Source organism: Alligator mississippiensis, chromosome 3 (assembly GCF_030867095.1).
Source record: "Alligator mississippiensis isolate rAllMis1 chromosome 3, rAllMis1, whole genome shotgun sequence".
NCBI classification, from domain to species: Eukaryota; Metazoa; Chordata; order Crocodylia; family Alligatoridae; genus Alligator; species Alligator mississippiensis.
The window spans coordinates 213,431,700-213,458,874 of NC_081826.1; the positions used below are offsets into that span (position 1 = coordinate 213,431,700).

The following is a 27,175-nucleotide window of genomic DNA, read 5'->3' on the forward strand; positions in this document are numbered from 1 at the left end:
CAGAATACGTACTCAGCAGACTACATTCCTCTAGCATGTGAGCTATTAATTTATGACTATGGGTGAAATATAATGTTCTGTGTACATTCACCACCAAAGACGATGGCAGAAATTGTTGGATCACACCTAGTCAATCTCTTCCCCAATGCAGGGCTCTTCTACTTATATTTACTTGTACTTTGTTCAATCTAGTTTAAGAATCCTGAAGATGGAGCTTTCAAAATGGACAGACTTAAGTATATTTTTATATCAGCAATAATCACACTGGCAGCATACTGATCAGTTTAAACAGAGGTTGGCAACTTATGACCCATGAGCTGAATTGGGACCTCAGTGCCATTTGATCTGGCCTGTGGACACTGGACTTCAGTGGTATTTAGGAGTGGGGAGCTTTGGCAGCAGCTGCTTTCCCCTGCTGACATGGGGAAAAGTGCTGGCTGTGGGTGCTCCCCATAGGCTATTGTGGGCATTTCCCCCATGATGCAGCTGGGAGAAATGGGAGTGGTGGCTGGGTCATACCTGCCACCTCTGACCTGAACTGGATCAATCCGGCCTGCTGCCTTAAAAGGTTGCCGACAGCTGAGTTTTATAAGGTTGATTTCTATTACGAATAATGGATAAAGACAAAACAAAGCATACGTATAATGACAGAAGAACAAATTTAGAGTCACTGGGCACATCTACACAAGACACTTAATGTGCAGAAGAGTAATTCTACTGTGCAGTGGGCAAAGCCCACATACCGTCATTATAGGTACTAAACTTAATGTGCCTAATTACAATGCATTAATGAACGTGTAGATATGCCCACAGAGTCCCCCCAAAAAAATTTTCACTGCAACTTTGTGCAGCATAAGATTTACTTTAATATCATGTGGAAGAGTGCCATCTACTGTCGATATGAGCAAGTTCTTATGTTGCACAATTACAAGGTTCCTATCTGCACTTTTATCAGGGTTAATTCTTACTCAAATTGAAGTCAACAGGCCCACCATGGCTAATGCAAGAGCAATAACCAGATGGCTTGCTTTAAATAAAACAATCTAGGTTTAGTAAATTACTCTAGATAATATAGGCATCACTGAAACAAGCTATTTGACACTTAGTTTCCTGAATTTTAGATTGGGTTTCAAATATAATAAAGTTTTCAAATGCACAACTACTTTCTAACTTGCTGAATTACAAAAGGCGGTAATTTTAAGCCAGGGCAGAGGGTTTTGTTTTTTGTGTGTGGACAGTTAGTATTATTACTACATTCATTTCAAGAAACTAGATAAATGGTGGAGGTATCTTTCTCTCAAAATTGAACTTAAATAAAAATGACATGCTTAATGAGTTACATTTTAAATAAAGCATATCAAGCACACATAAGTCTGAGGATTTTTCCTCATTAGAAACAATGAAACCAGGTCATTCTAATTTATTATGCTCTAGCAGTAAGATCCATATACATAGTTGTGATACTGCCATCTGCCACTTTGTAACTATCCTGTTGTTGAGAAATGCCTCTGTAAACTAGTTTATGATCATAACATGCAAGCCTATTAGTATTATGATCTAAGAATCAATGTAGTATGACTTGTTGGGGATGGGCAACTTTCTATGCGCCACAGTAATTCAAATAACCAAACTCAACACAGTACTAGGCCATTCTTACATATTAATGATCAACAACAGATTCACTTTCCCCCATCTGCAAAGGCTGAAGAGAATCTATTTGAGGAGCCTCAAATCAACCTCTCACACACTAGATTGACATACAGTAAAGTTATTTCAGAAAACGCTGGTGGTACAATTTATACACTTAAAAGGTAACGATATCCCATAGCACAGTTTTTCACATTGTCCTTTTGTAGCCATGTACCTTTGTTATTGATTTTACAAATACATATTTTTAGGGCTGCAAGTTGTAAATTCTTTTTGTAAGTATTGTTTAGCTTCGTAAAAATCCTGAATTGTTATGAAATTTTTATGCAAAGCTTATCAGAAATGATAATAGCCAGTGCTTGCAAAGATAATGTAGCATACCTAGTAAAGTTTTAGAATACAATATAATTTGAGTTTCTGTGGAAATGTAATCCCTTACAGTGAAGCAAAAGGTCATTCAGAAATGAGTGACATTAGTCTTGCCTCTCAAATATACCCTCCTAAATCTGAGTATAATCAGTGGATTGGTTTTAATCTTTATTTCCTAACAACAGGATTCAATATTTTTCTAAATTTAGTCTGAAGGGAGACATATCAGGTACTTGTTTTCAGGGATTTCATTACAGGAAATTAATCTTGCTTTTGAGGAAAAAAAAAGAAATATACTTTATTCTCTCAAGGTTTGTGTTTTTGTGTTGGCATGTCACGATAAGGAACGTTGTCTAGTAGCAGATCTTTCCTGGCTATAAGCACTGCAACAGAAAAAAAAAGATCTGTAAGAATAATATTTTACCATAATGATCCACAAAAATATATGGCATTTATCATCTTTACAAGCGATGGAGCAGTTTACTACAGAGCACGTAGTTTTAAGGTAAACCTAAAAAAAGCATTATGGTAATTTTTTAAGCTACCAAGAAAGCATTAACATTTTACCTCCTGTGCATCAGACGGTCTCCCCCACAAAGTTCACCTTTTTGCTGTTAAAAACAAAAAACTCTGAAAAATCTTTGAAGCAGCATATTTTCATTGCAACATTCTTCTACTTTTTGCAAAACAGAACAGCATATTATATTAATTCCTGGTAAACCCAACTCAGATGTTTATTTAATTTTTCAAATCCATAAAATTAAAATCTAAAATGAAGCTTTCAGACATGTCACTTGAGGTCTTTAACCTTTAATTATGCTAGATCGGCTTTAAAAAAAAAAACAGGAAGAGAAAGTGCCAGATGACATTTACTGTTTACTAAATCTTCAAAAACAGCAGGAGAGAGTAGTGTGTTGGATTCTGTTTGGCTGCGCACTATGTTATCTGCCCGTGGCTCAGAAAAAGTTCTGACCATCTGGCTCCTTGGACATCCATGTGGGAGTTCTGCACCTGAGGGCTGAGAGATTTGTGCCAACAGCACAGCTATAAGCTGAAGTACAATGGTTGCAAACATAACTGTACTTGGACTATTCAGGTAGGTACTGAAGGTACAGTAAACCTTTAAAATGTTCCAAATTCCATTCCATGTGTGTAATGAGCCACATTACGCCCAAAGTATGCTGTTTTTCCATATATTCCAGAAAAGGGAGGAAATTGCTTCCTTTAAAGCTGCATTTCTTTTGCAGTTTCTGGTCTTGGTATTGAAAAACTATTTAACACATTTCTAAACCATTTGAATAATATTTTATTTGTGTTCCTAGCATAAATGAAGCATTCATGACCTAGCTCATGTCTGTCTTTTCCTCTACATCAGGAATGTGCGCATGAGAATGAAATACAAGTTAAAAAAATAGGAGAGAGAGGAAGTAATAGAAAAACAAACAAAGATTGAGAGAAAAGAATACCTAGCTTCTTTTGTCAAAAAGCAAAGTTTTGTATACACACCTTCTGTCACTACAGCAAACCTAAAGTAAAAAACATCAGGATGCATGGCATATTTGGTATATAATGGAAAGATAAGCTCTACTTATATCAGCTTGTTTGGCAAAATAAAGCAAGTTACACACTGTGAATAATTTGACTTGACAGGCTGCACAGTAATGTCCTACAGAAAATATCTGTTTAGCAAGACTGTCTAACAACATAAAAACCTAAGCTGCAAATCTACTTTCTTTATTAACAAGTAAGCTTCAAACCTATTAAGCTGAACTTTTTAAAAACATACTAATTAATCTAATGATAGCTAAGTATCACTTTGTGTCATAATCTTAAATAAAGAAAATAATATTGCTGAAATATATGTAAAGTTAAACTTACAACAGTGTAATATGACTCCATCTGTTTAAAGGAAAAAATATACTGCATGCTATACAACACTTATCTTCCCAAGCTCCAGTCCTAGTTTTGGACTTCTGATTTCAAGAAACCTCATTACATTACAGTTATTTAAGAAATGTGAGATTCCAAACATGCCCTAGGTAGCTTATGGGTTGTCAGCTATAAAAGATCTTGGTGGTAACACAGTCACAGTCCACAGCTATTAGGGCTGTGCAAAATTTCACCGGGTGTTTCGTTTTGAAGCTGTTTTGAGCTCGAAACAGTGACACTGAAATGAAACAAAAGGCTTTGAAACAAACACCCGGCAAGGGCATGCTAAATGTTTCGAAAGTTTCAAAACATTTCGAGTTTTGAAGCCTGGCTTACTTGGCTTCAGCGCCAGTCCCAGGTGGCAGCAGTAGCCTCCTGTCATCCGGTAGGCAGATCCGGGGGCTCGCAGCCTGGGAGGGTTGCGGGGCTGTGCCGGACTCCTCCCAGGGGTGAGAGCCCCTGGATCTATGCACCAGATGACAGGAGGCTGCTGCCTGGGACCAGTGGCAGCAGCAATCTTCCTTGGAACTGGGAGTGGGCTGTGCCCAGTACTGATCCCAGGCGACAGCCTGAGCTTCCTCTCATCTGGCGCAGAACTAGAGGATTGCACCCCCAGGAGGAGTCCGGCACAACCCAGCAGCCCTCCCGGGGGTGTGAGCCCCCAGATCTATGCCCCGGTGAGAGGAAGCTCACCCTGCTTGTCCCACCTGGGACTGGCACCCCCCCACTCACCTCTTCGCCTGGCTCCTGCCCCCACCCCTCCCCCCCATGCTCCACACAGCTTAGCAGCATCAGCAGCCACACTCTCAGCATCCTGCATGGTGGGGGGCAGCATGGCTTCACCCCAATCCAAGGAGGATTATTCTGCACTGGTCCGGTCCTGCAGGGAGCATACCAGGAAAGCCAAGGCTGCAACTGAACTCCAACTAGCATCAAGCATCAAGGACAATAAGAAGTCCTTTTTCAGATATGTGGGGAGCTGGAGGAAAAGCAGGGGCAACACTGGACCCCTGCTGAACTAGATGGGGCAACTGACAACTGACACCCAGGAAAAGGCCAACCTATTAAAAGGGTACTTTGCGTCGGTCTTTCATCAGTCCCATGGGACACCCATGCCCGCTATGGGACAGGGAAGTCCAGGTGAAGGCGATCCCCTGCCCTCCATTAATGCTGACCTCGTGAAGGAACATCTTGAGAAGCTGGATACCTTCAAGTCAGCCGGCCCTGACAATCTTCACCCCAGGGTACTCAAGGAGCTGGCGAGCATCATAGCCCAGCCTCTAGCACGGATCTTTGAAAACTCTTGGTGCTCTGGTGTAGTGCCCGAAGACTGGAAGAAGGCCAACGTGGTGCCTATCTTCAAGAAAGGGAGGAAAGTGGATCCTATACATAGGCCCATCAGCCTGAGTTCTATCCCGGGGAAGATCTTAGAAAAGTTTATTAAAGGCCATCCTTAATGGACTGGCCGACGCCAACATCTTAAGGGATAGCCAGCACGGGTTTGTTGCGGGTAGGTCTTGCTTGACCAATCTCATTTCCTTCTACGACCAGGTGACCTGTCACCTGGACAAGGGAGAAGAGATTGATGTCATATATCTTGACTTCAAAAAAGCCTTCAATCTGGTATCCCATGATCACCTCTTGGTGAAACTGGCCGACTGTCACCTTGGGTCCACCACGATCCACTGGCTGGAAAATTGGCTCCGTGGCCGGACCCAGAGGGTAGTAATTGATGGAAGTCACTCATCATGGTGTCCTGTGACCAGTGGGGTCCCCCAAGGCTCTGTCCTTGGACCCATATTGTTCAACATCTTCATTAATGATGTGGACCCTGGAGTCAGAAGCGGACTGGCCAAGTTCGTCGATGACACCAAACTTTGGGGCAAAGCATCCACACCAGAAGACAGGCGGGTGATCCAGGCTGACCTGGACAGGCTCAGCAAGTGGGCAAACGAGAATCTGATGGTGTTCAATGCCGATAAATGCAAGGTTCTCCACCTTGGGAAGAAAAACCCGCAGAATCCTTATAGGCTTGGCAGTGCTATGCTGGCTAGCACTATGGAAGAAAGAGACTTGGGGGTCATCATTGACCGCAAGATGAACATGAGCCTGCAATGCGATGCTGCGGCTAGTAAAGTGAGCAAAACGTTGGCTTGCATCCATAGATGCTTCTCAAGCAGGACATCATTCTCCCCTTGTACTCGGCCTTGGTGAGGCCACAGCTGGAGTACTGCGTCCAGTTTTGGGCTCCACAATTCAAAAAGGATGTGGAGAAGCTTGAGAGGGCCAGAGAAGAGCCACGCGCATGATCAGAGGTCAGGGAAGCAGACCCTACGATGATAGGCTGAGAGCCCTGGGGCTCTTTAGCCTGGAAAAGCGCAGACTCATGGGTGATCTGATGGCCACCAGTATCTGGGGGAACGTTTGTTCACCAGAGCGCCCCAAGGGATGACGACTAGGTCGAACGGTCATAAACTACTACAAGACCGTTTCAGGCTGGACATAAGGAAGAATTTCTTTACTGTCCAAGCCCCCAAGGTCTGGAACAGCCTGCCACCAGAGGTGGTTCAAGCGCCTACACTGAACACCTTCAAGATGAAACTGGATGCTTATCTTGCTGGGATCCTGTGACCCCAGCTGACTTCCTGCCCTTTGGGCAGAGGGCTGGACTCGATGATCTTCCGAGGTCCCTTCCAGCCCTAATGTCTATGAAATCTATGAACTGCCAGGTGTCCGCTGCCTCTGTCACAGCATGCTGCCGCTACCCAGCTCGCCGCAGTGCAGTGTGGGACTGTGTGCTTTTGGGAAGCTCTGAGCTGTCACTTGGGGCTGCGTGCCACTCACAGGGACCACCAGCCATACTGGGCCATGTCCTGCGTGCACAGAAGTGGCGCACAGGGCTCATGTATGCAGGACCCGGGCCGGTGGTCCCCACGAGTGGTGGGCAGACCTGGGCAACAGCCCAGAGCTGCCTGAAAGCACATGGGTCTGTGCCACGCCACGCCAAGCCAGGCAGCAGCAGTGTGCTGTGGCAGAGGCGGTGGATACCTGGGGGCTAGGGCTGAGCCACACTGCCCCCCACCGTGCAGGGGACCAAGAGCACAGCTGCTGATGCTAGCAAGCTGTGGAGGGGCTGGAGCTGGGGGGAGGGAAACATTGGGGGGGGTGCTTGTCCCAGGTAGGACAAGCAGGCTGAGCTTCCTCTTATTCGGACGCAGATCCGGGGGCTCACACCCCCAAGAGGGCTGCCAGGCTGTGCCGGACTCCTCCTGGGGGTGCAATCTCCTGGATCTGGGCTGGATAAGAGGAGCCTCAGGCGGCAGCAGCAATCTTCTTCAGTGGTCTGTGCAGGCTGTGCCAAGTCCCAGGTGGCAGTGGCAGCCTCCACCTCCTTTCATCTGGCGCGCAGGTCCGGTGGCCAACAGCCCTGGGAGGAGGCCAGCATAGGCCCTGCATAGGATTGTGAGCTCCCAGATCTGCGCGGCAGATGAGGAGACTGCCACTGCTGGCAAGTGTCAGGACTTTTGGTTTGACCACTTTGAGGGGCAGTTTCTCAGAAACCTCTGCATTTATCTCCTTGAAACTTGGTGGGCTTCATGCCCTCAGAAGGGGCTACCATCCCTGTAATATTCATCCAAATCGGGCAAGAAATGACAAAGTTTTAGGCATTTTCATTATAGCCCCCCATTATAGCCTATGGGCGAAACAGTTTTCATAGTTTCATAGCTGGTAGGGTCGGAAGGGACCTGAGCAGATCATCAAGTCCACCCCCCCTGCCATGGCAAAAAGAGTACTGGGGTCAAACGACCCCGGCAAGGTGTTCATCCAGGCTCCTCTTAAAGACCCCCAAGGTAGGAGCCAGCATCACTTCTCTTGGAAGTTGGTTCCAGATCCTAGCCGCCCTGACAGTGAAGTAGCACCTCCTGATGTCTAACCTAAATCTACCCTCTGCCAGCTTGTGAGCGTTATTTCTTGTCACTCCTGGTAGTACTTGGGGGAACAGGGACTCCCCCAATGCCTGCTGCTCCACCCTGTCCATGACAAGGTATGGTTGGCCTTCCTGACCGTGTCCCTACACTGTTGGCCCATGTTCATTTTGGCATCAATAATGACTCCAAGTTCCTTTTCTGCCTCTGCACTGACGAGAAGGGAGTTGCCCAGCCTGTAGGTATGCTTCTGGTTCTTCCTCCCCAGGTGCAGTACCTTGCACTTGTCAGCGTTGAAACCTATTCTGTTCTCATCCACCCACCCCTGTAACCTGTCTAGGTCTGACTGCAGCCTAATCCTCCCTTCTAGTGTGCCCACTTCTCCCCACATCTTAGTGTCATCTGCGAATTTGAACAGGGTGCTTTTTAAACCCCTGTCCAAGTCGCTGATGAAGATGTTGAACAGTGCGGGCCTGAGGACCGAGCCCTGCGGAACCCCACTGCCCACATCCCTCCAGGTCGAAAATGACCTGTCCACCATCACTCTCTGGGTGCGGCCCTCCAGCTAACTAGTGACCCATTTGACTGTGTAGGTGTCAACACCACAGTCCCCTAGTTTTTTAATGAGAATGGCGTGAGAGACAGTGTCGAAGGCCTTCCTAAAGTCCAGAAAGACTATGTCCACTACTACACCTGCGTCTAAGGCTTTTGTGACCTGGTCATAGAAGGCCATTAGGTTGGTCTGACAGGATCTGCCTCTAAAGAACCCGTGTTGGTTGCCCCTAAGCATAATCTCCCCTGCTGGCCCCTCGTGGACATGCGCCAGGATAACTCTCTCAAAAAGCTTACCCAGGACTGAGGTAAGACTGATTGGCCTATAGTTTCTTGACTGGCCTATAGTTTGACGAAATGAAATAGGACAGTGCTTCGAAATGAAATGACGAGACGAAACACTGTCCCTTCGAAACAGTGAAATGGACATTGAAATGAAACAATGGTGTTTCACACTGCTCTAACAGTGATAGTATTTAATTTAAAGTGCTTCTAATATAGATATTTGACCTTGCTTTTTTGGCCCTCAGACAAGAAGCATCTTCAGTAAATAACTTAACTTACTCCCGAACAAATTACAACTTATAAAGTGATGCCATCAAGTTAAATTTGGCCCAGAATTCAAATTTTTTTTATAGAAGTTTGTATTCTTCTACAAGAACACCAATAAAGTTTAAATCAGACAGCAAACTTTCATAGAGTTTCAAAACCAAAAATTCATCACAAAGACCCTAAAAAACTGAAAGAATATTCTTTTACAAGGCAATTTACATTAATAGTACAAAAAGCAGAAAGTAATCTGCATCTCTTACCAAATGACCAAATATAAAAATGTCTATCTGTGTTACAAAAATCAGTTTCAAACTGATCTTGACAAGAGATGTAAAACAAGGCTGGGAAGATTAGTTGTAACTAACCTATCTTCACTAAGACAAACTAGCAAATGTTCTACCGCTCTCTTCTAATTTAGGTGGTTCCCTACATCCACATGGGCTTTGCCTACATAAGCCTTCTCCTACAAGAGATTCAGCTTCATTAGCGGCAGCAAGAGCAGCTGTGTCCAAGCAGATAAGGTACCACTAGATGCTGGTATTTTAACCACCACTGTTATGCAGACCTGCTGCATGCAAACTTAGATGTAAGTTAACAAATGAGCAGAAACCATCTTCCTGCCTACCCAAAATACTATTACCATTGTTTCCATACAGGTCCAACTGGAAAAAACCCCATTTTCTGCACATCTCATACACTACATTTATTCAAAGAAAAGACTATTCTGGGCAGGCAAAAAAGCAGAGCAGACCTTCAGAAAACAGCAGTGGTAAAAAGCATAGAAAATCTCTGAGAGCAAAAGCCACATACAAGTACAATTTTGTATGCTAAATAGACCATTCTGCACCCATTGTGGACAATATATGAAGGCAGCTGTCAAAATCCAGTCCCAAATCCACAAATGTATCTTTTTATCCCTCTCTCCGAAAGAAAATATTCATGATAACGGAACAGTTTCATACATTTTTTTAACGCAGTGTACCAAGTAATACCAATGACATTATGAACACAGTTGGCACATTAGCCTTTTTTACTGCACATTAAAGCGTCACATAAATAAACTATGCAATTACACTAACGTGCAGTAAAATAGGCTACTGTGCATTAAGCATCACTTAAAAACTGCATATTCATTACTGCGCATTAAAGCACCTCGCACTGGAGGTATTAAATTTAATGCACATTAGAAAAATCATCTTAAAGCATATGTAGACATGCCCAGTAAGTGCTATATGCTAGTTCCATCTAATTGTTTTTACATTGGTATATTATGCCTATATAGATTACACTGGGAACATCTACATGAGATATTTACTGCAGTTGCTTAATTAGCTCTGCAGTAAATGTCTCAATGTCTACATGCCCAGGGCTATTAGGAAGGAGTAAATTAACAAACTTCGCAGCATGGCAGTACTTACAAATACAAATGCTGTCCTGTTGCAAAGTTTTTCACTCTGCAGCACTGCACAGGTAGACTCCAATGCGGCTGGCTGGGGCATGAATGTATGTGCTTCATTGTGGGGGCTGCCTGCCAGCTTGCTCTGTACTAGTGTACCCTCGCACCTTAGCCAGCCCCTCCGCAGCACATTGAGCTGCACAGGAGCAGCCTAGGGCTGGCAGGCTGACCCCCGCTCCTCATGCCCCTGCCAGCTGGGGCTGCTCCAACCCGGCTCAATGTGCTACGGTCCTGGGCACATGTGTAAAGGTGCACCTGGGAGCAATTAAATCCAGTGCAACATGCCCTGGAATGTATTGCTGTGCATTAATACGTATGTGTAGATTTGCCCAATGGGATCTAAAGTAGACAAAGGAGCCACTATTCTGGAGCAGCTGCTCATGCTATGTAGTATTACAACGCCTTGCCATCAGGTAGCAGGGGAGCAGATAACAGCCTGTTTGCACTGAGCAAACAGATACCTCTGGATAGGAGTGAACAGACAACTCCTACTGCAGCATAATTTAGGATAAAAAGCTTTGGCAAGATTTTTCCAAGCTAGCTTCACACTGAATTTGAGTGAGTAACACTGATGTAGACATTTATGTTGTCTTTCTACACCCCAATTACACCTGTATAACCCAGATTATGTCAGCATAACCATTTTGTTTGTCCAATTCTAGTTCAGCAGGGCATCAAAGAGTAATCAACATCAAATCCCTTTAGGAAAGGTGCAAACTAACTTGTTAACGAATATTCAAGAAATAACCTGTTCACAGGGGAAGTCTTCTAACCTCACGCACTGAGCGATTGGCTGATTAACAGGAATTACAAGAGTCTGTCTATCCCCTCTGAAATGCTTTGCCTATATCCTACCTAAAGTAACCGTGGATGTTTTAATTATCTAGAGGAATACCGTTTTTTTCCCCCCCCCAATACCAAGCTCCTGACCTCAAAGATGCTTTGTGGAAGTGAGTTCCACAAGTTGTGTATTGTGCATATTAAAAGTGAATTTCTTTTTATCAGTTTTAAAATTACTTCCAACTTCACTGAATGTTTTTTTGCTCTTGTATTATGAGAACATGTAAGTAGGAGTACTCACTCTTCTTTATTAATCTATGAATTATATTGTAAACCTTTAATATAATGCCTTTTTCTTTTCTCTAAATAATCCCTATGTTTACCAAGAAGCCAAAAGCAAAAGAACAGCAGAAGAAAGATCTAGAAATGCCCAATACTTTATGCTCTTGAAAAAAATTATAGACTAAAACTTGATACTTGGCTACAGGATATTAAAAAAATTCTCAATCCATTAAACATTGCCATGATACACACGTTAGTATATTCAAATAAACTTCACTAGCACTTTGATAAGCAATAATGCCAAAATAAGATTTTAAAGTTAAGGTAATGCAATCAGATCTGTTAAAAAAGTGTAGTATAAAGCAAAACTTAGATTCAAATAAAATGAATATATGATTTGAATCATTAGCTGGTTAGAGATTCCAAGGTGACACCCTTAATATCAATGTATGGTGAGGCATCAAGGTAGTTCATACAAAAAGGACAAAGAGCTTGTTAAAAGTAGAATATTTCTGTTTATTACGCAAAGGAGGGGAAATAAAAATTATGCATGCCCTGCTTTATTACTTGGAGTCAAATACGCCAGTTAGAGAGCTGTAGCATAAACAACAAACATACAACACTAAAAGAGAACAAAAAAACCCAAAACACACAAGGAAGTATACACTTACACAAAGGCATATTTTAGGTTGTGATAGTAAAGTTTAGTAAAGCACACACCTTAAAAAAGAGAAAGCATGCAGATTTACTTACACAATCTGTCAGGACCTGTGTGAACTCCCTGAATAACAGAAGTTCTCAATATAACTTCAACATCCAAACCTATTTTCATTAGCTGTTGAAGAAAAACAAAACAAAGCAGGGCAGTTCTAATACTGAAGTATTGGTTCTGCACACATTTTCCATGTTGGCAAATATAGAAAAATACTGAAAATGGCCTTCCAAAAAATAATTTAATGCTCCCCCCCCCCCCCCATCTTAAATTGAATACCTTTTCTCCTGGATGCTCTTAAAATGGTTTTCAAATTAATATAGGTCACCCTGACCTACAGCCCCTTTAGGATGAAACAAGAGCCGTAGACACAGAGCAGAACAGTATCTTCCTAAAATTTCAATTGATTATTTAGACAGGGAGAATGATTACCAAGTAAGTATATTTTAAGTGGTGTCCAATTATCCTGGACATCAGGTAAAGATCTTACAAAAGTGCCTAGTGATCTTTAATGGCATCAGGTTGTCTGTTCCTTCATGATTTTGCTCTCTAATGAAGGAGGTGTAGAAGAGTCAAATACATGTCAGGAGGAGTAGGGGTCAGCAGGCTTAAAATGTTGCAGGACATGGATTATAAAGCAGCAGGTGTAGTTGAGAATTGGGGAACTGCTCTCTCTCTCCAACAGTTAGCATTAGGGTTTTGGGTATAAGTCCTGAAATTCCTCTTCTCTCCATGAGAAATATGAAAGAGATCCACACGTGTGCTCTTTCCAACCAATGGCTCTTGAGTGAGTGGCTAGTACTTATCTGTTTGCCTGGAACCAAGGCACGCAGCTGCAAAATTGAGAACTGTTGGACAAACAGAACTCCCTACATTCCAAAATCTTTTGGGTGGCTTCTCCTCACTTTTAAACACTTCTTTAATGTTGCACATGCTAAAAAACACTTACTGCATTTTATACTTATAGTTAATGAAGTAACTCAGACATGGAAACTCAATATTTTGAAAAATGAATGTCTAATGCCAGACAGCCAAAATCTACTTTTAAGCACAGACAGGTGGGTTTGATTTCCAGAGGTTCTGAGCTGCTGAGATATCAGCAATGTTGAAAATACTGGTTGCATATCTGCAGATCAGTTTTTAGTTCATTACTGCAGCTTATTTACAATAGTTAATAGAGGTAAGAGGCTTACATTGCATAGAACAGTGGTTTTCAACCTTTTTTCACTTGTGGACACCAAAAAAATTTTGAATGGAAGTGTGGACCCCTTTGGAAATTTCAAATGGAGGTGTGAACCCCTTTGAATTGTAAGTGTGGGTATTCACATACTTTTGATTGAATATAGTCATTTTTCACAGACCTCTTAGACAAGTTCTGTGGGCCCCAGGGGTCTGTAGACCACAGGTTGAAAAACACTGCACTAGATAATCATGATGGTTTTAGCGGAGACCTAGAATTTTTTCGCCACTGACTATTCATTCAAATATCCCAATTAACTAGTGGGGAAAAAGAATATTAAACACACCCCCATTCAATTAGATCACCACTAAGAAACAAAGTAGAGATGTCACAATTTTGCTATGTATTTTTACCTGCATATCAATAATTATAGTAATGTTATATTATTATATTAACAACTGAAAACATGACAAAATGCAATGCCTAGCGCTGTAGTTGCCTGGCAACTAGCAGACATGCTTGAGAGCCTGGACTGAATGCTCAGAAGTGTTAACGTCAGTGTCCAATGGGTGGTATGATGCAAAACACTGAATCAATTGCCCTGGCTCACATCGTCCTGCAAAACACATCTAAAGATAGGTGTTATTTTTCTTCCCATGTACCCTCATGAACTCAGGAGAAAAATCACAGGTGTGTGCAACATTTTTAACAAGATTTTACTGAATGGGAATGGTGAAGACCATGTTAAAACAAAAACTCTCTATTTAATATTATTTCAACTGTATACTTATACTGTACTGTCAGGCCTCAGTACATTCATAATCTTACTGTTAAGTAGGCTCCTTGGTGAATGCATTTTACATAACGGGTAGGAGTGTTTGAATTCTATGAGAGTTAACAGATTTTTTTCTTGCCCCTTAAGTCCCTTACTATACCATCAAAAAAGGGGGACAAAAACATAGGTGGGATGACTAATATATCTATATGAACAACTCAGTCATAAACATTTGACTAAGGGGAGGGGATCTGTTTATTGCAGAATCAAGAACCAGAATTACTAACTAAATCTTAGCTCTGACAATCCCTTTGGGCTAGTCACTTAACCTCCGTGTCCTGGTTTACTCATCCTAGAGAATGGATATATAATATTTTCTCACATACAACACACCTTGGAATATAATTCACACCTCCTTTTTGAAAGACAAAATTAATACATTTTTCTAGAGTTATGCCTGCATAGAGCAGGGACAGCCCAATCTTCATCTGACCCATCCCGCAAAATAGGAGGAGAGAGATCAGAAGCCACTAACAGACAGCAAATTTGTTATAAAAACATTAGCTTGATCAGTGAAACATTAAGGAAAAAAAGGAGCCGGTCATTAACACCTTTGGAGAATAATGAGCCATTAAGTCAACTGACTCTCTCAGCTACCTGAATAGTAGTAATACCACAGGCAGAAAATCAGCTTCCCTGGTTAACAAGAGCTGGGGGAGTGGAGGGAGTTGTGCCCGTATGCAAGAAAATTCAGCAATAGATTTATTCATAGATTTTAAGCTTGCCAATTGCAACTGGAATGTTTGGAGAAAAAATGAGCAACAATCTGAAAAAAAACTAATTTGGTTAAAAAATTGAAAAGAGGTACTTTAAATAAAAATGGCTTTAAATCAGTAGTTCTCAAATTTTTTAGACTTAGGTCACCCCTCAGAAAATGACAGCTCTTAGTTTTCATTCATTTTTGATGACAGAAAATAACAGAATTTTTTGTTGTTGTTGCATAGAATTCACCAAGATACCAGATCAGAATGTTTTTAAACACTATAGATTCCTGTTCGAAATCTCTGAATTTATCTTACAAATGCACACATAATACTGGTAATGTTGCATTGCGTCCTGCAGAACCTTTGAAAGGATCTTAAGGCACCCCAGGAGGCTGCAGAACCTTAGTTGAGAATCTCTGCCTTAAATTATAAATGTGAAAAACCACTTATTGCATATTATATGTGGCAAATACCATTTACATAAAATAAGTATTAAGGCATATTCACACAAAAAATACATATAAAAGTTTCACTAAATTAACATTTTGGAATATGTAGCTCAATTAGGGTGTACAAACTGCTTTAAGTTTCTTCAGGGAAGAAACTGTTATGTACATGCAAAATATTGTTAGACAAAGCAGGGATGAACATCAAAATGAAATTACCTCCTCTATTTTCTCAGAAGATGTCTCGCCTTGATTATTTCTAAATTCTTCATTTATCTTCCGCCTTGCGGCTAAAAGAGGGCAAGGGAATAAATAAAAACAAAACAAAACAAGTTTATTAAACTGTCCTTTGGCTTTGCCAGAAAGCCCACACTCTTTAAACAGGTTACATCTGTCTTTATTAACTTCTTTAGTCCTTTTACTACCTGTTCTCTTTCTTCCCTTGGGAGAATGAACTCATTCCTTTCATAATGCACTCAGCAGTCATAATTATAATCCTAGATCTTTGTAGACTTTGGATGACCAGCATTATCTTTTAGTCTCACATAAGACTAAAATAATGTGCAAGCATATGATTTTGTTTACCTTAAAATATAGTAAATATAATTAATGTTTTTGAAGGATTATTGCAAACTCTAGCAATCAAATAGAATATTGTGGTTCATTTTAACAACTGAAAGTGTAAATGAGCAAATCAGAAGTTCAATAACTTAGAGCATATTTAAATTAAGTTCAACTATGATACAAAAAGCGTGCAAATTTAGAACCATATGGACTAAAAGAATTTCACAATGTTTTGTGTTAAGAATATTTTGCTGGCTTGTGTTCACTTTAAGAAAAGTGTGGGTAGACAGTTGATAAAGGGGAATTTCTCCTACAGCCTTCTACAAATGGCAAAGGGAAGTCTACAAATGGCAAAGGGAAGGAAATACACATAGGCTGCATGCAAATATTAAAAAAACACAACAAAAAAAACATGTTTTACCAGAAACAGTAGCACATTATTTTGACTCGGGTCTGCAGAAACTGCATAGATCAGGTGCTTCCACAGGGTTTTTTGGTGCTTTTAGCTAAAGTTGATTCAGTCAGCTATTAGATAAAACAGGGGTGGGCAAAATGTGGCCCGTGGGCCGGATACAGCCCACCAGGCCATTCTATCCAGCCCGCAGGACCCTTAAAAATTTAGAAAATTAATATTTATCTGCCCCTGGCTGCCTATCATGTGGCCCTCAATGGTTTGCCCAAACTCAGTAAGTGGTCCTCTGCCTGAAATAATTGCCCGCCCCTGAGATAAAAACACCATTAAAGCCCCTGATCTATACAGATGTTGCAGAGCTGGGTCCAACTAAGGCACTGCTTCTTCTGGACGTGCGCTGGGCTCGGCATGGGAATGCGCCGAGTTTAAATGTAAGTGTTTTTTGAATTTTATTTTAACATTTGCAAGCAGCCATAAAGCATTATGTTTCTTCCTGCTTTGTTTCTCTGCCCCAGAAACCTTTGTACTACGCTCTTAACAATTTCTGTTCTCTTACAATGTGTATGCTTAGCAGAAGAGGGCCAAGAAGATTTAGCAGCAAAGAGAGCAAGCTCTCTTCCTCTGTTTTTCCTGCATTCTCTAGAACAGTGATTCGTAACCAGAGTGCCATGGGGTGCAGGAGATCCCCTTAAGGGTGCCATCAACTGACACTGATTATTAGCATTATTAGGTGAGTAAACACCTACACATGATTCACAAAATAAATCCAGAGATTTCAAATAGGAACTCATAGCATCAAAAAAACCCATATTGTGGGCTTGAGTTCTTTACAATGAAAAAGTTATTCTATTATTTTTCTGTAATCAAAAAACAAGAGAAAGTTAAGAGCTGGCATTTTCCAAGGGATACGCTGAGTCTCAAAATGCTGAGAACCTCTATTTTATAAGTTGGTATTTATGCCTCTTTTCTAACTTAACACTGCTGTTTCAATTGACATGGTAACATTAAAACCTGCTGCTTAGTCAGTCCCGGCTAGCTTGGAGTAAAGCATTATCCGAGACGCTCTGCCTCCTTAACCTACTCTTAGGTAAAGGGGTGGGTGAAAAGGGGGAGGTACATAGATAAGAGAACAGTAGAGTATTAACGGTTTCCCTTGAGTAGCTGAAAGACTGTGTGCTCAGCACCCCAGACCACTTCCTCTACACAAGTGGAACTTCTGATGGGAAGGTAGGAACTTAAAACATGTAGTGAAGTTTTAGGAATATCTAGCTAATGGAAGATGTGACCCTCACTCAGCAAGCCCCCAGCCAATCCATAGAGATTGCATAAAGGAACTCTCTAATCTAGTTTAACCTTTTTCCCTTCCTTTTAGCTTTCCCCTTCACTGGCTGGTTGGACCTTAAGCATGTGGCTTTCAAAACCAAGCACTGAATCTAAATTCCTGTTATAACATCCGGGAAGCACAATTTTAAAATCAATTTCCTTCCAGAATATACTGTATTTACTCAAATATAAGACGAAGTTTCACATACCAGCAAATTTTCCATTAAATGCATTTGGCTATTATTAAACTGCAGCTATAAGTAGCAAACGCTGAGACATGGAAACCAACTATGAAATTGACTGAATGCAGCCCATACTGAGCATGCCCATATAACACCTGGCCCATATTGGAAAAAAATCACACTGATGGGAACTTTTTACTTAAGTGTTACAAAAATATCAAAACTTAAAACCTCCTTCCATCAGCTTACATTGCATTACAAAAACAAGTGGAACAATAAGATGTCAAAACTTAAAATATGCTTTCATCAGTTTCCAAAACTTCAGCAAATAAGACCAACAAAACAATAGAACATTTTTACATTATCCAACGATTCCCTCCTTCCCCAAATTTCCTGGACACTTTTGTTTCTTAATATCACATTATTCCCTGATGCCTTCCAGGATCACCTATTAAAGCTTATCACCTGTCATCCTGTCTTGTCTTGTCCCTACCATGCCTGTTTCCTAACCAACCCTTGGCCTGTGGCCATAACTCTACTGCCTCTCAAGCCTCATCATCTTTTCATCCTCCTAGACCTACTAGGTATCTCCATTCTTCTCTTTTCCATAAATACATCGCCTACTCCTTACCTAGTTCTCTTGTGTCCCGTTAGCAATACCACCCCATTTTATTCAAGCCCAAACACAAGGTATCTTCTACAGACAGTTCTAGTTGTTGCAAGACTAGTAAGTTTCTTGCTTTCCATAATACCATGCAAAACTGGTGAATTAACACTTCCATATCACATACCATATGCTTTCGACTTCCTCTTAGCTCCCATAGGCAAGTAGTACCTTTCTTTCTCATTTCCAATGATTCCTGTTTCTTCACAAGCCTTAAATGCTTGGCAAACTTCACCAAACTTCTATGCAGCTGAGAGGCTGTGGCCCTGCCGTCTATGGGGTGGAGATAGTACCAGAGAGCCCTGCACCTTTTCTGCATATGCATTTTTGGAGGGTACCAGGACTTATAACAAGAACACCCAGTTCCAGTTGTGATTGGGGGGCTAATTAGCATATGGATCTTTTGTGGGGGTTACTTGGTGTAGGGTCATGTACTGAGCAGTGCTGGGTTGTGGGGTCACTATGGCCTGAAATGCTGTTGACTTGGCTGGGGCCAGCCCAATAAACTATATGATAAGTCACGAGACTTTTGGCTCTAAATTAATATCATGCACAGTTTGTACTATGTAAAAGAAGGTGCAAAAGTGGTGGTCAAAAGCGTTTATGAAATACCTATGCTGAAACTTGGAGCATTCAGGGTTGGGCTCAGAGTCAGACCCACAGCAGTCTTCTGCCCTTATTTGTTTGCCTTCTACAACTTCAGCCCTCCCCTCTATCCTTCCCCCCCCTCCTTACTTATTGTCACGTGCAGCTCACTTCCACATTGTGCTCAGGGAGGGAACAGAACTCGGACAGTAAGTAGGGGCATGGGGAAGAAGTGGGGGCGGAGGCAGAGGGCAAAGGGGCTACTTCAACACCCTCCCTCCCCACTGTCACTATTTTCTTTGCTGTAGAAGTGGAAGGGGGACAAATTCAAGACAACCATCCGATAATTAGATTATACACATGGAAATTTATAACAAATTTATCATTTTTTAAATATATAGAATATGTCTGGGGGGGTAATTTTATATTATGGTAATTTCCTCTCTTATGAATGCATAACACTTTGCTTTAACAGAGCTGCTCATGAGTAACAGGCAGCTGTCATTGATTTATTATTGTTAAAAGGAAAATATAGTACTAGCATTGGCTTAAAGAAAAAAACAAATCTGCACAGACTTTCCAAGTAGACTGCATAAACAGGGATCAAGTTCTGGCCTCCTAAATTTTATAATGTTATTAATCTAATGAAGTCTGCTAAAAGAATCAGTTCATCAGTTATTGTCAAAAGCTGCATTTTGGTTGCCCAGTGCTAGGCCCTAAACAAATTTGTTTATACCTGACAGAGCTTGTCAAAGAGACTGAAGTCCTTAACAGCAAATGATGTATCCAACAAATATTGTCTCATCTTAGCTTGAGGGAAATCCCTAGATCACAGTGATATTATACTGCTAAAATACAACATTACAAACTGACATTATTTCTATTTACTAAAAATATGTACACTCCAGGGAACAAGTGAACAGATTCACTTCCCGAAGAGATGACCTGAACTACTGGAATTAATATTTTAGTTCAGCTAACTACAAAATGCATTTGAAAGCACTATAGAATACACAATCAATCTGTTTAAAGGGAGCGCATTTTTAGCCCACTATTTTAGATGAAAATGCTTTATTTGATGAGCTGTCTAACAATGAATTCCTGCGCACTAAGGAGTATTATTATACTACTATCTTTGTTCTTAACCCATTGTTCAATAACAAACTGTATTACTATATAATGATAATAAGTCTACTACTATTTCCTTCAAACGAATTGTTAAAATTTCTGTAGTCAGCTTATATGCAGGTATATTATCAGGCTCCCTATAGCATTAACTTCTGTATTTCAGTATTTTTGTACATATAATTAAAATACAGAGTCAGAAATTTTTAGTGAAGGTTTTTTTTAAAGTAATTTTAGTGCATGTAACCTTTGGGCTTCTTTCCTTGGTCAACTGATTCTCCTGCGGGATTCTATAAGTAAAACTGAAGTCCCAGATTTTTATCTACAGTTATTTACTTATATTCAGAGAAAAAGTTGTTTTTTCTAGCACTGAACTTCAAAATGTAAGGTTGACTTATATGTAGGGCTGACTTATGATAGGCACAGTACAGTATTTAGGTTGATTATACTAAGCTGGTAGTTCTGATCTCCTTGCCAGGTTCTCATATCTCACCTTGCCACTCCTTAAACTATTAAAGAGTCCGCAATCTAAATTTATCTTCCTCTGCCCTGCTGTCCTACTATGTTAATGACCTAAGCACCTTTAGTTGCTTTCCTTCCTTCCTCCTAGGGTTAGTCTATACACCTGGTTTGTGTAATATTCTATATGATATAGTTAAAGCAGCATAACCCCCAGCAGGAATGATATAGCTTAAGCTTTTCAAAACAAAGAAAACATTGAAAAAACAAAACAAAAAAAAACTATTGCATTCTCAAGGGCAATGTATACCAGCAATAGGACACAAGTGCACTGTACCACTCCAACCACGTCTGGTTGCAAATATAGGGGTGCAAATACAGCATAGAACAGGGGTGGGCATTTATTTTGGGCAGAGGGCCGCTTACTGAGTTTTGGCAAGCCATTGAGGGCCACATGACAGGCAGCCCAGGGCAGATTAATATTAATTTTCTAAATTTTTTAGCGGCCCCACGGGCCAGATAGAATGGCCTGGCGGGCCGTATCCAGCCCCCAGGCTGCATTTTGCCCACCCCTGGCATAGAACATCCCATACTCTGCTACTAGCGCTTATCTTTAAAGCTTTTGGAACTCACTCTTCCAGTCGCCTAGTCTCATGCCCCATGGCTTCTCCCTTAAGACCTGACTCCTAACTGAACTAAGTCTGCCATGGAGTCAGTGTCTCTAGACTCCCCTGGAGCTGGGGCTGGTATTCCTTTGCACGGAAAATTTGTGATTTTATGTTCCAAATCAGAACAAAAACAAGTCCCAGAATCCTCTAAGAACAAGAATCACTTCTTTCCACCTATCTCTAGTTAGAGATAATCATGAGGCATTGTGAGCGAGACTGAAAACTAGATTGTTAAAATTAAGATGTTTTTGTTTTTGTCTAGTAACAACCTACCGTTGTGATCATGCTCTGTACCTTCATACCTGTGGCCAAGGGTGATGGCCCATTCTATTTATTTATGCCATGGACCAAGGATAGACTACATGCGTGCTATGCTAAAAAAAAGGGAAAAAAAATTACCCTGCTTAATTGCAATGCCTTTGGCTGAATAAGGTACATCAATACGATGCTCTAACAGGCTCATTTGGTTCAGGTCACCTCAAAATTCTTACCTTCTAGAGCTTCAACATCATTTTTAAACACCTGTTGTCGCGTTCTGTGCAAAGCTTTAAACAGCTGCAAAACCTGTTAACAAAAACATAAGTCAGTGACAGATGCATGTTGTTTATAAAAGTATTTCTTAGATAAAACTTCTTATAGCTAGAAGTTGTTTTGTCTGCTTTCTCTCATCTTTTCTATAGCAAGCTGATGTAGTATCAGTCCGTGAAAAAATGTTGACTTAATTCTTCATCAGATATTGCACAGATAAAACAGGTGCACAGAACTCAGGGGAATGGAAGTTTTTTTATTTCTTAATTAATAATTCAAGAGAAAAGAAATATTGCAGATTCTATTTCTAGTTATTTTTCTGTGAATGGAGGTCCCAGTCCCACAAAGGGATGCATACAAAAACACTCATGCTTCTAGATAACAAAATTTACAGGATTGTGGTTTACAAGCCACTTTAGTAAGTAAATGTCATGAGTATTATCAGACCCTAGATTTGCATTAAACATTTGATATCATACAACCAAAACAACACAAATAAAATCTTTCAGTATTTGTGAAATCTTGGCAACTGTAACAAATTTATAGAACAGAATCACAAAACTGAGTCCATCAGAGGATCTGAAATATCAGAGTAGAATTATTTTTTGTTGTAACATGTTTAAGACTTATACAGAGTTCACCTCTGACAATAAGGCAATCATTAGTAGGCAAGTGCTGATTAGAGGGACTATAAAGTATGATGTAGGGTGTACACTTCAATAGTAGTATAAAAGTGGTTATTAATAAAAGCAATATTTACAATTGCTTTATGAAGAATATGGTATCTGACATGCACACAATTTAATTGCTTATTTAACAAACTTCCATGCTAATCAAAGACATTCCTATGAAATCTCAGCTTTCTGTCAACTGCTGATGGGCATCAAAGTACAAAAAAGAGGATTATACATCCTCAGCAATAAAATCTTCTTACCATCAAGTATGTTTATATTGACTCTTAGATGTGTATTAATAAATTCTAATTTTACTTAAGATTTCATATACAGATCTTTCAAAATAAAGTTAGGTATTGACTTATGCCTTGCATAAAGATTGGTAAAATCTAACTGCAAGATATAAACAATAGATATACGTATAGGAACCACTGCCCAAAAGAAAAACAAACAAAGTGTGTCTTCTCAAAGAATGGGATGCCTTCCATTTGTACAAACAACCAGTTTGGTTTAAGACTTGCTCTTTACCTTGAGAATAAAAACTGTGCGACTTATATTTCGGTGTGTAGAAGACTATGAGGCTATTCTTTTTTTTTCAGAATATCCCAAAAACAAATGATACTTAGGATGTATTAACAAATTTGTGAAGTTATAAAAGGACAGCTTTTCACTGTTTATTTGGAAAAAAACCCCTTAATTTTAAACTCCTAGGAAAATTCTAGAAATATTATTGAAATCACATTATTTTTATAAATATGCTGAAGTCTTCCTTCTTCAAATGTTAAGGAAAGCATATACAGAACAATTTCCAAACAATATAAGTTATGTTATTTCTAACACATTTCCATTTAAAGGTGACAAACAGTGCTGGCCCTCAAATGCTTACAATTGCACAAACCACTTCGGAAATGAATATTTGCGAATACTTTGTATCCAAAGGCAAGCCTCTCTCTAATAACTGCCCAGTATTATGGTTAAATGAATAATGGAATGCTTTATGTACAAAAACGTCAAGGTCGTGGTAATTTAAGAAGCTATGCAAGTGAAAAAATAATTCATATTAATTAGTTCTCTTTCAGTGCTTAAGCAACTAATTACCATTCAAGGACACAAAAATCTCTCCAAGGAGTATAAGAAGAAACGATAGTAGCTTCTTTGATAATGATTTAAATTTCAAGACTTCAAGTATAGAATTAAGTCCACAAACAACATACACATAAGCTGGGGATGCTACTAAAACTATCCCATGATCAGTCAAAAAAGATAATAATAGTGGTGACTAGAATTTAGCCAAGACATTAAAGGAGGTATACACATCACCTTCAACAAGACCAATACATTCTTACTTCTCAACTTTTATGCCGGGGTGGGCAAAATGACCTGCATGCTGGATTTGGCCCACCAAGGGATTTTATGCAGCCTGCAATGGGTCCTTTGGCCCCAACCAGCCCAGGCGTGAGGGGCAGCCCAGGCCGTGGTGCGTGTAGCTAGTCCCACCAACCATGGGTGTACAGCAGGACTGGGGCAGCACAGCTGTTAGACTCCACTTCCTGGAAGCCCTGATGGTGGTGGCTCCCAGCTGCCACAGCCAGCATCATTGCCACTAGACCCAATTCTATTGCCTGGGCACCCTGGCCCACTTGCACCATACCCACCACCCGGGGTCCTGGACAGAGTGGGTGGGCGGGCAGAGTCTCCAGGAAGAGTGGCCCAGGACACCCGCAAGCAGGCTGTTCTGAGCTGGGTGGACGGGATGGAGTTACAGGTGGGTGGGGAGTGGCATCCAGGAGTGGGACAGGCAGGCGCGGCTGGGATCACAAAGCAGTGACAGCACGGTGCCAGGGCAGAGGTGCAATCTGCTCCCCGCATGACAGACTGTAACTGACCTAAACCTGGTGGGGAGTGGAGCACATGCCTGTGACAGAGCCTCTGCTGCCCCCACCCCAGCATGCATGCACATGATAACCCCAGTATGGCACGGCTGCGGGGCGGTACAGCTCAGAGCAATCTGGCACTGCCTGGCTGCTCTGCTCTGCAGCCCCACTGTACTGGGATTGTCCTTACGCCCCTGTGCTGGGGCAAGGACAGCAGGGTCTGGGTCATGAGCACTGCCTCCCTCCCAGATCAGCCCAGTCATGATCTTCTTTGGTTAGTTTATAAGGTGCAAATAAACCCTGCATTCTACTTAACTGTGTAACACAACGTGAGCCCCCTCTGGTGCCCACACTAGGAAATGTCCGTCATCCACATATCAGCTAATGAAGCAGTGCTCAACCTTACAGCTTTGCTGGCTAGATGAGGGGCTTGAGGCAGATCTGCAGGCACGATCACAGGCCCTGGTGCTATCCCTTCCTACCAGACTTGGGCCCCAGGGGCCCGCCCCTCCCATGCACAGGGGTTGGTCCCTGGGGCCCTGGCCTAACCCAGCCCCCTGCGGACGGGGGCGGGGGCTCCCCACGCGTCTGGAAAGCAGGCGTGAGGAGGAGGAGGTGGGTGACACGGCCTCGAGCTAAGGCAGCAATGCTCAGCCTTTCTTCACAGGCCGCACGGTCGGACCCGGTCTGCGGACCCGAACGGCTCGGCTCGGCCCGGCCACGCCCAGGGGAGGGGGCGCGGCCGAGCTCTGGCTGCGCCAGTCTTGGGTTGGCTCCATTACCCCCAAGGCTTCAAGCCCCTTTTTCCGCCCTTGCCCCCTTCAATCACGCCCGCCCAACGGCCGCGGCGCGTTGCCGGGGAGACACCGAGCGCGGCCGCCCGCGCACTGCGCATGCGCTCTCCAGTTCCACTGACCTTCCTCCGAGACTCCATGCCCGCGGCTGGCGCCCCGCCCGCGCGGAGGCCACGCCCACTCTTCGGCCGCCTCGCTCCTAGACAACCAGTGGGAAGGCCCGGCTGGAAGCCCCGCCCCTCCCGCTGTGGTTAGCCTGCTGTAAGGGGGGAAAACGTTGCTCTCATTAAAGCGTTCCGTGCGGCTCCCCCGGGGGGAGGGCGATTTCCGGGTGTGGGGAGTGGTTTCCGCCGGGCGGAACGTTGCTCCAGCACTACTGGTTCCGGACCCTGAGGCGGGAACGCAGGGAGCCCAGGTTTTCTGTCAGAGAGGCCCGGTCTTGCGCTGCCAGTGGGTGGTTCCTGCAGCCCTAGCTCTGCTGGGCTCCTCCAGTCTGCTCAGCTCCAGGCTTTAACACCATGTGGCAGGCCCTCACAAAGCAGAGGAGCTCAGCCCTGCTTAGCTGCATCAGGGCTCAGGCCAAGGCTGGCTGGGAGGCTGTGCCCAAAGCTGTGCTTCAAAGGCTCTGCAGATCCTGCACCTCCTGGGGCTTCACACCTCATAAGGGAAAAAACAGATAACTCTCATTTTCCCAAGACTTTAAAGGATTTGTTTAAAGGTCTGTAGGACTGGTAGGTTCTGGAAACCACCAGGCAATGACTGGCCTGAAGAAGGAGAGAGAGGTGGTTATCCATGTTAGTCTGAAATCGGGTGGAAGGCAGGGCAGAGATGCACCTGTATAGTGATGGCTTTTCAGTTCTTGAAGGCTGAAGAGATGAGCTTTCAGTGTCAGGCCTTTCATGGGAAAGCCATCCATTTCCAGCTAACAAAACAGTTTTACGTTGTGCAGATGCTGTGGCATTTTGGGTTGTTTTTTTTTAGCTGCCTTGCCAGCATTTAACTGCGTCTAAACTCACTCCCCGTTTCTTAAGAAATTGCCAACATCTGGGTAATTAGGGCATATTAAAGCCAATTAGGAAGGAGTTTCTTATACATTTATTTTTTTTAGCAAACACCTCACCTGCATACATATGTTTCCCCTCCAGGAGAGCACATTTAGATCTGCACTGAAGAACCTCAAAGTTGCTGTATTTTTGGTTTCCGTAGAAACTTGGTCCAAATTTTTCCCCACCCTAATATAAGACTAAAACCCCCAACTCTTTGGCCAACTTCAAAAGGTTTTATATCCACTCATGCTAGAGTCTTGTGGATGCATTTATCTATAGATATCAAAGGTGTTGCTTGTTTGTTTCAGATTTCTGTTTAGTAAAATTTCTAAAAGTGATTCTTGGTTGTTCTTGAACCAGTGCTGAGCTTTGGCCCCTCCATTCAAAAAGGATTTAACAAACGGGCAGGTTCCAGGATACTTCTGGGGGTGGAAAAGCTTTCTAGGAAGACAGGATTAAAACAAAAGAGTTATTTACTTTAGGAAAAAAGATGAGTAGAAAGAGACAGAATAAAAGTATGTTTAAATAGCATAGCTTGGGACTTTTTTTTTCTTTGACTCATCAAACAAGAACAATGAAACAGAAAAGTAAGCATTTCAAAATGAATACATTTGGCTTTGGTACTTATATGACACCATCACTTATGTATCTGAGCACCTCACATTCTTTACTGTGTTTGTCCTTGCAGCATTCACAAAAAACATGAAAGTGCTATTATCTTACAGATGGAGAACTGAAAGACAGAGATCAAGGCCAAGATTTCATTGAAAATGCAATGTCTGCTTATCTCTGAAGACATGGGCCTAAATGATTTTACCATAAGTAACAAAGGAAAGCTGTGGAAGGGATGTTACATTGCATAACATTATGTTAACATTACAAAAAAAATATTTATTACTATTGTGCC

General features: G+C 42.0%; 1 protein-coding gene across 1 annotated transcript; it reads right to left on the minus strand.

Moving 5' to 3' along the window:
* Positions 1–1,643: 1,643 nt before the first annotated feature.
* On the minus strand, positions 1,644–25,519 carry LYRM7 (LYR motif containing 7). The gene is made up of 5 exons (XM_006272454.4): positions 25,345–25,519; positions 21,844–21,916; positions 15,590–15,660; positions 12,247–12,328; positions 1,644–2,399 (listed from the first exon to the last, which is right to left on the minus strand). The coding sequence occupies exons 1-5, from the start codon at positions 25,360–25,362 to the stop codon at positions 2,323–2,325; spliced, it is 321 nt and encodes a 106-aa protein (XP_006272516.1). The 5' UTR covers positions 25,363–25,519; the 3' UTR covers positions 1,644–2,322.
* Positions 25,520–27,175: the final 1,656 nt, after the last annotated feature.

Bases quoted from the DNA above. Each gene is read 5' to 3' on its own strand.
- LYRM7 (XM_006272454.4), bottom strand. The intron at 12,329-15,589 runs GTAATTTCATTT...TTTCTTCAACAG, and splicing joins CTTCTGAGAAAATAGAGGAG to CTAATGAAAATAGGTTTGGA. The intron at 2,400-12,246 runs GTAAGTAAATCT...TTTCTGTTGCAG, and splicing joins CACAGGTCCTGACAGATTGT to TGCTTATAGCCAGGAAAGAT.